At 38.1% G+C, this 9,615-nt stretch overlaps 1 protein-coding gene across 1 annotated transcript; it reads left to right on the forward strand.

Moving 5' to 3' along the window:
* Positions 1-2,672: 2,672 nt before the first annotated feature.
* LOC109157467 (eukaryotic translation initiation factor 4B2) lies at positions 2,673-8,235 on the forward strand. Its single transcript, XM_019305369.1, has 3 exons — positions 2,673-3,974; positions 6,584-7,084; positions 7,874-8,235. Exons 1-3 carry the CDS (start codon positions 2,791-2,793, stop codon positions 7,896-7,898), a joined length of 1,710 nt encoding a protein of 569 aa, XP_019160914.1. The 5' UTR covers positions 2,673-2,790; the 3' UTR covers positions 7,899-8,235.
* The last annotated feature ends 1,380 nt before the right edge of the window (positions 8,236-9,615 follow it).

The raw sequence follows: 9,615 nt of genomic DNA on the forward strand, positions 1-9,615 counted from the left end.
CCAAAGCATCGTTGTCGTCAACGGCGGAGCCTGACTAGCGCCTACTGCAACCATATAAATGATTAAATGATATACTTTGTGCATCGCACGGATAAAACATTAGTGGGATAAATAGACAGTAAATTTTACTGTTGACCATGGTCCATATAATAATGTCATCCATGAAGTAAGTATCATTTTAATTATGAGTTAATACCCAAAATGGTCCTCGACTATAGTGATTTATCTCAATTTCGTCCTAAACGACTTTGGTGACGTAATGTAGTTCCAGGCTTAACAATGTGTTTTTGCTCAATTTAGTTCTTCGTTTGTTATTCCGTCAAATTGGTATTAAATAAAGGGATAATTTAGTAATCTCAATATTGGCCGCTTTACTCTCAGTCCTGCAAAGTACGAAATCCATATTTCTTTCACGAATTACTCACATAATTACCCTAGAGCTGTGAATCAAATTTTATATTCGCAGGTTTGGGAATAATTAGTAAAAGAAATAAAGATTTCACACTTTGCAGGTCTAGGAGTAAAGAGATGCTAATATTGAAATTACTGAATTATCCATCTATTTAACACCAAATGGACGAAATAAAAAACGAAGGACTAAATTGAGCAAAAACACAAAAGTCTAGGACTACATTAGGTCATCAAAGTCGTTTAGGACGAAATTAAGAAAACCATTATAGTCGAGGACCATTTGGAGTATTAATATTTCAGTTTCATTTGACAATATTGCTATGTTCAATTTCATTTTAGATACACACTAGTTTCATTATTAATTTCATTTTTTATCCTGCGACTTTTGAGGTCCTATCACTTTTGGTGCACAACTTTAATTTTTTTTTTTCAATTTTTATACGTAACTTTGTTTTTTGTTTTTGTTTTTTATCAGTTTTGGTCCTTCCCGTCAAATTGACAGCGAAATGTTGTCGGATTTAATATTTTTATTGGTAAAATCATCCTCACAAGAAAAGATCTTCAATATCTAAACAAAACCACTGTAAAATCAGATCTATGGATGTTTGATCATGAGAATAATGGGGAAGACGGGGAGAGACTAGACATAGATCTATGATATTTATAGCGTCGATGATTGGCATACCCTTCACATTCTCTTAATATGATTCCCTTTTGTTTATATATTGAAGATATTTCCTTGTGATGATGATTTTGCCCCTAAAAATATAAAACCCGGCAACATTTCGCCTTCAATGGGGCAGAAGGACCAAAACTGATTAAAAAAAAAAAAAAGCTAGACATCAAAATTAATAAAATTTAAAGTTGTGCACCAAAAGTGATATGACCTTAAAAGTCGTGAGACCAAAAGTGAAATTAATTTTCAAAACACAAAACACATAATACTTTCTCAGCCTAAACCACACTATTACACAACAATCCTTATACCATGGACCAGGGTTCACAGTGAACTGTGGACCCTGGTGCATGTGTATGTGTTTTATATTGTGAGTTTTTGTGTATTGTGTTATGAAATTTTGTACTTTAAAATTATGAATTATGCACCTGAAACAAAATTAGTAGTTGGTGTCTTATGTTATAAATTTAAGTGTTTTGTGTTTTGAAATTTTGTGCTTATGAACACAAATTTGTACGTATATTTGAAAAATAAATAAGGGTGTGTTTGGCTCGCACATGGGAATCGGAATCGGAATGGGTATCAAATACTTGGTAATAGTAATGGGTTTTGGTGAAAATATTTTGCATGTTTGGTAGTAGGGTGGAATGGAAATAATTAGGCTAAGGATGAATAATGAGATAAAATCCTTATAATATAAGGGAATGGATTTTTCCATTAATGCGGTATTCCAAATCCATAGTAGTGTTTTAAAAACCAGTCAACCAAATAATAACAATCACTTTCATATCCATACCTGAATGCTAAACCTACTAACCAAACACACCCTAAATATATAACATGTATATATATCTTGTGTTGTAATTTTTTGCGTGTTAATGTTATAAAATTCTGTATCTTACGACTGTTACGAGTATGAATACTCTACTCATCGTTTTGATTTAGAATTAGAACCGTCGAAACGGTCTCGCGGGGCGGGACGGACCAAAAAACACCAAAGCCCGTCCTCGTAGCGGGACGGGTTAAAAAGCCCGCCTCTTAGCGGGCTTGGAATGTGGCCGCCCCGCCCAGCCATGCCAAAGCCCGCTGGCGGGGCGGGCTAGCCCGCCAATCAATTTTTTCACTGTGATTATTTAAAAAAAAAAAATCACTGTACACAGACATACAGTACACTAACACAGTAACACTACCTAGTATTGTATTCCTATAATTCTATAATCCTATAAGTTATAACACACTAACACTATTACACAAATCAAAATAACATGTATTAAATACTAAATATATATGTATAATGTATTAGCATGTCGCGGGCTAAACCTGTGACCCGCCTGACCTGCCCCGCCTGGACCTGTGACCTAGGCGAGACGGGCTAAAAAGCCCACCTCCTGACGGATCAAAATTTGAAGAACCCGTCCCCTACCTAGGACGGTACGAAACGGATCGACCTGACGGGTAAAATCCATTTTTGACGGCTCTATTTAGAATCCACAATGCTATGTGAACCCTTGTCCATAATATAAATTGCCATTACACAAAAAGTCCCGTTCTTGACACACAAGTATACCCGGCCCACTATAGTTTTGCTATCGGAGCTCCGATTCACCTATACATACACAAAAGCGGTCAGCGGATAGTTCTCTTCGCTTATATGTATCTGATTTTGAAGAAAATAGTGTACTTTTAGATCTTGTGATTCGACTATGTCGAAATCTCCATGGGGAAACATTGGCGCATGGGCTGCAGAAGCGGAGCGAGCCGAAGCTGAGGAGCGCGAACAAGCCGCCGCCGCCGCAGCAGCAGCGGCGGCGGCTCCCTCCGTCGCAGGAGGCGGCGGCGGCGACTCTCAGAACTACCCTAGCCTCAGGGAGGCCACCAGCACCAAACAGAAGAAGAAGGCGGCGAAGATGACGTTGCAGGAGTTCACGATGCAGGGGACCTTCGGCTCTGGCGGCTCCAGTAGCCGGCTGACGCCGGACGAGATGCTCCGCCTCCCCACGGGTCCCAAAGAGCGGTCGGCGGAGGAAATGCAATCCGGGCGGCTTGGTGGAGGGTTCTCTAACTACGGGAGCAGGTTCACGGGCTCACAACCAGGAGGTCGGAGCCGAGATCGAGACGGCGATGGTGAAGGCTCTTGGGGCAACAATCGGAGGTCTTATGGGGGTTTCGATGATGATCGGAGGGGGGCTCCTCCATCTAGGGGTTCGGATTTCGATCAACCCTCGCGAGCTGATGAGGTTGATAACTGGGCTTCCACGAAGAAACCCTTGCCCTCCTCATTCGATTCTAATTCTACTGCTGCTGCTCCCGCTCGTTCAAGATATGCTATGCTCGGAGCCGGCGGCGGAGCCTCTAGGGCTGATGGCGATGATAATTGGGCGGCTTCGAAGAAACCTATTGCTCCTCAATCTTCCAGATCTTCCACTTTCGGTTCAGGATTCAGAGACTCGAGGCCCGAACCTGAGCGCTGGACACGAGGTGCCAGTCAGCGATTGGTTTTGGAATCTCCTAAGAGCGAACAGGGAAGTGAGAATAATGAGATCGAGGTTACTGCGAAGGTGAACAAGCCTAACCCATTTGGAGCGGCGAGGCCTCGGGAGGAGGTTCTTGCTGAGAAAGGTCTGGACTGGAAAAAACTGGATATAGATATAGAGACAAAGAAGGGGAGTAGTCGCCCAACAAGCTCACACTCCAGTAGGCCTGAAAGCTCCCATTCCGCCCGCTCTGACGGGCAGGCATTGCTGCAGGGTGTGATAGAAGGGGCGGTGAAGCCCAAGGCAAAGGTAAATCCTTTTGGAGATGCCAAGCCCAGAGAGGTTTTGCTGGAGGAAAAGGGTCTGGATTGGAGGAAGATTGATTTAGATTTGGAACATCGACGCATTAACAGGTTTGCACCTTTCTCATTTTACACTTGTTTGGCTTGTGCTGGCTTTTTATTTTCTAAACTAGCCATTCATTTAGTTGTCACCACATTAGCTCTTGCTTCTGTCCATTTTGTGCATAATATCTACTTCATGGCAATAATGTCTTGAGAATGAGTCATTTTCCAGCCAATGTGAAAAACAACAGAAGAAGGTACTATTCCAAGAAAACTATTTTATTGTTGGGGTGACGAGGGAAACCTGCATCCACTACCCTAGGTTGTGCATTGGGTAAACCTGCCTTGTGACCTTAGCCGTCAAAGGATCACAAGGAGGTAAACTAGCCTAGGTTGCCCATATTTTACTGGCTCAAACCAAGAGGGTTGGGATATGAAGTCGTGACCTTGTGGCAGTGTTGCGAAACTCGCTAGATGGGTGCCTAGGCGGGGGCCTAGGAATTTAAAAATAAACATGGCAAATTACAGCAGCAGCAGCCAGACCAGCACTTCCAAGCTCCCAGCAGCAATAACATCCACACATTTTTGCTATGCATTTTTTTAAAAAATAAATACAAAAAATTAAAACTAAAAGCCAAATTACTTGCTGACTGCTGGTTCCTGGGAGCTGGGATGCTGCTGGTGGAAGGCCGGAGGTGGGCGACGGTGAGGGAGACCGGAGACGGCGATGGGTGGAGGTGGGCGATGTTGTGACATGCTCCTGCTGGGCGGGAGTGTGCTGCTGTGCGTTTAGAAATTTGTGGCTGGGGCTGGGGCTGATTTCATTAAAAAATAAGAATTGGGAATTTGTTTGTTTGTTTGTTTGTTTTGTTTTGTTTTGTTTTGTTTTTTTTTTTTTTTTTGTTTTTTTGTTTTTTTTTTTTTTCTCAAAACGGCGTCGTTTTGAGCAGACAAAAACCAAATTAGAAAAAAAGCGCCCAGCCGACTGTCTAGAATCTGCCTAATGGCGGATTTGCCTTGGCCAGCGGCCGCCTAGCGCTTAGGTGGTGCGTTTCACAAAATTGCCTTGTGGTTATAACTTATAAGTATATAAGTATATATTCTTAGCCATCTTTGCTGGGGTGACCCCAAAGAATATTTTATTGTTGTCTCCAGTAGAATGTGACCATGGACTTTCTTTAATACCAGGAAAAAAAAAAGGCAACTACAGTGCTTATTGATTGTTACCATCTATTAGCTAACTTATATGCTGAGTTTCACAGTTCAACATGTTTCCATTAGAATTAAGGTGGATCATATTTCTACAGGATAGATATCTTCATATCTTATAGCATGTTTTTTCAAGTTCTGGATAGGTTCAGCAGGAGGGTTAGTTCCTGTTTTGATCAGTGATGTGATCTAGTAAGTCTGTTCTGTTTGTTTATTCATGTGTATAAATAATTATGATCCTGAAGATTACAAGTGTGGGTCTCGTAGCGCACGTGCACACACACACACACCAGTTTAGAGTAATTGCCTTAGTCTTATTTGCAATGTCCTTTCAGATGTCATAAATGCAAATGCAATAATTTAAGGTAATATTGTACCCTTATCTTATGACAAATAAACCTCCATTTCTATATCACTTCTTTCCTCCAATTACTGTTGTACCTCAGTTCTCTATAACTGAGGTTTTTTTGGACTAAAAACAATAAATGAGAAATCATTAATAGAGCAAGATGATCAGTAGAAGACAACAGGAAAACACTCAAGTTTGAATTGCACACAAAATAAAAAAGACTGGATAGTGTTGCATAATATATTTCAAGATATTTTTGGAATGAAATTGGTAAGAATATTTGGCGCATTGTTTCCTATTGTGGAGGAAGAATGTGTAAGTCATTTATTGACCAAAGGAAAAGCAGCTTTCAAGAGTGAGATTCATACTTTTAGGGGATGTTTGGTTTATGAAATGTTAGATTACCTTAGGGAATGGTAGATTGCTGAGAATGCTAAATTACTGAGAATGTTAGATTCTTGTGTTTGGTTAAAACTGAGGTATGTAATATAAACCTTTTTGGTTTAGGGGTTATCTTTTTATGTTATAATGATTTTTTTTTTTTTTTTTTTTTTTTTTTTTTGTTTCGTTTTTCGTTTTTTGTTTTTACTTTAATACCTTTAACATATTTTCATGTATTTCATAACTTCAAAATTAAAATAAATAAATAAGGCAATTGTAACATATATAAGAGTACATGAACCAAACATAGGAATGTGACATTCCAAAGCTTACATTCCCTTGGTTATGTTGTATAACTTGAACCAAACAGGCAAACACCCCCTTAAGGTTTGCCCCTTCATCTTTTTCCAAAGATAATAACTGAAATATACAGCGACAAGTAATATACTGACATACACCTTTGTCTACAGTCTACACAAAACATGCCTTAACTCTACTAGATATAATTACTTACCAGTTCAACACAACTTATAGATATAATGGTATTGTATACAGTCACATACTTGTTGGTCCTGTTTTATTTACTATTTGCTTATATGACTCCTTATGTGTGATAAGTTTCTTGAATGATTTGATTATCAAAATTCAACCTCTCTACTCCTTCAAAGGAAATAAAGTAGGAAAAGGAAGTTGAAATAGAAATATAGAATATCTCATTGATGGGATAAAAATGCTTCAGGCCTGAGACAGATGAGGAAAAGAATTTGAAAAAAGAAATAGAACAGCTCAAGAAAGAAGCACTTCAAGATGCTGGTGAAGATCAGGCAGCCACCCATGATTTGATAAATCAAAAAGAAAGGGAATTGGAATTGCTGATCCGTGACTTGGATGACAAAGTTCGTTTTGCTGAGAAAACAACCGAAAGCCCAGGCTCAGGGTCGAACAGAGTTTCAAGCTTTGCTGAGCGTCCCCCATCCCGGCCAGGATCTGTTGATGAACATAGAAGTGGTGAGTTCATGGATAGGCCTAGATCACATGGTGCAGGAGATGCTTGGACTGGGCCAGTTGACGATAGAAGAGCCTTCCACGGTGGTAGGCCAGGTGAGGACAGAAGGGCTATCCAAGGTGGTAGTCCAACTGAGGACAGAAGAGGTTTTCAAGGTGCTAGGTCTAATGATGATAGAAGATTTTTCCAAGGTGGAAGGGAGAAAAGATATTTTGGTAACAGGAACATGGAGAGGTACTCTCACTCACTCTCTCTTTCTCTCTCTCTCTCTTCTTTCCCCGTCTCACTCATGCATGCTTATTCAACACATGAAAGTAAATATCTCCCAAAATAAATAAAAAGTCGATTATCTTTTGCAACCTGGAGGGATTTTTTTTAGAGATCAGTAGTGAATGACATACAAGTTGGGTAGAACATTGTTAGTGCAATTTATATCTTCAAATGGCAATTTTGCATGTTCTTTGTGTGGGAGGGAGAGAGGAGGGAGGAGGATGATATGTTAAGCTTTGAGCGCATGCTGTTGAACTTGATAGTTGATACAGAAACTTTATCTATGTAGTCTTGTGGAAGGATTAAAGGACTTGAACAGAATAAAAATCATAGAACAATTCTTTATCCTTTTTATGAAATCTAAAACTGTTCCATTAGTTAATATAGTTGTTTACGGTTATGTTTGACTATAGGTAAATTACTTGTTGTTTTTGATGAGTGAAAATTTACTGCCTTAATGGGCTTCCTATGGTTTCCTTTTCTCATTCTTGATGGATTCCTTTCCTGAGCTATTACCTGAAAGTTTCTCTGAACTTGCTAATAAAATTCTTGCAGAAATTTTGTGAAAATGGGAACAATATAAAATTAATAAGAGTAGTATATAATTCTGTTGTCTCAGTTTCTTTTGAAGATCTCGTCACTCAGCTCCTCCCCGCCCCCTTCAAATTAACAGTATCTTTACTGTTAATTGCATGAAAGTGAGGCTTCTATGAAATTCACATAATGTTCATCATCGTCGTGTCATTTTGGCAGGTCAAGATCAGATGACAGATGGTAAATTTCGACAGCTGTGGATTCTTTGATCTTCTTTTCTTTGTTCTGACGGACAGATTGATTGGATGAGAATAATATTGTCAACTTCTGTTGAATTGCATCTTAAATTTTGCTGTGAGAATTGGAGCTATAATTATTGATTAGCACCAAGTACATTAATTGTTGCATCTTGACACTTTGTAAAATTGCATTCTACCCTTTTCTTCTCATCTTATAGGCAGGCAGCATGTTTGCTTGGTTCCAAACACTATTGTAATGAACATTGGGCCATGATGGTCATGTTTTGGCTTACTTTCTGTAGCATCATTTATTAGTGTTTGTTTGTTTGTTTGTTTTTGGAATTTATGAGACCTGTAGTTATTGATTTATTTATGAGAAAATTTCACTTTTGTTCCCCAAATTATTATACATGAATCACACTGATCCTTGACTATTAAAATTTTCTAATTAGGTGCATGACTATATAATTTGTATTACATTTAGTTCTGTTGTCCAATTTTCCATTTAATTATTGCTAGAAGTGCTTCTCCTGGAAGGAGTTTGCCGTTCAATTTTTTTGCCAACTATTGTCGGAAGTATTCCTTCTTTTGGAAAGAGTAATTTTACTATAGTTGGTCATAAAATTGGACAGTTGGATAAAATATGACACCAAATTACATAGTTATGCAGAAATTTTAATAGTTAAGGATCAAATGTGATTCGTGGGTATAATAGTGAGAGAACTAAAAGTGAAATTTATTTTATATTTATTTATTCATGTTTGAGACTTTTTTGAAGAAATTTTTTTGAGTTAATTTCATTTTTAGTCCTATATTTATAGGTGAAATTTACTTTATTATTTACAGAATATCTTTATTCGGTTCTAATATTATTTTTTAAAAGTGAACTGGGACTTATAAATTTAGAATAAGTATAAATACCAGGAATCACCATAAAATATTAATGAAAAACAAAACCAACTTCCCACATAATTCTCCAGGAAAACAAGCGTGAGTTTAGCAGTTTCAAGGATTACGCACAACCTCTTACAAACTATACTAAATTTGTGTGTTCCGCTTATTACAAAGAAATCTGTATTAATTTACTACTTTTATTTGAACACAAAGGAAAGAAAAAAGTAGCTTATCAATGCAGCAAAATTTAGAGAATAAGATTTTGGAGTCTATGTAGTAGAATTCGAACACAAATTTATGCAAAAACTTAATTGCTATCGCTATTTGAAGGTACACTAAGTGAAGTTCTTCTTGTGACCCTAACCAACAAGAACCACAAGATACCTCCCATCTCCACTTTGTTATGTTATGTATGTTTATGGTTTGAATGTGGAGAAGAACCCATGAGCCTAATATCTGTTGTTGAGTACAATAAATTTGTTACTTGCTGCCGACTGTGGAGGACACAAATGTATGTTAATTATATAATTGGTTTTCTGAATTATCAGTTTTGGCATTTAATTTGATGTGTTTCAATATATGCTTCCATGCTTTTCAGCAACATTGTTAATATAAGATGGGCTTTTCTGGGTGATGAGGGAAACCTCAAGTACTATTTAAGGGTGTGCACGGGGTAAACTCCGCCTTATGGCTTTAACTGCAAAGGATCACAAGGAGGTAAATTAGTCTAAATTTTTCAACTCAAATCAAGAAGGCAAATATTTACCTTACGACCTTAGCTGCATAGGATCACAAAGAGGTAAACTGACCTAAATTGTCCGACTCAAA

This window comes from Ipomoea nil, unplaced genomic scaffold (assembly GCF_001879475.1).
Source record: "Ipomoea nil cultivar Tokyo-kokei standard unplaced genomic scaffold, Asagao_1.1 scaffold2782, whole genome shotgun sequence".
Lineage (NCBI taxonomy): Eukaryota > Viridiplantae > Streptophyta > Magnoliopsida > Solanales > Convolvulaceae > Ipomoea > Ipomoea nil.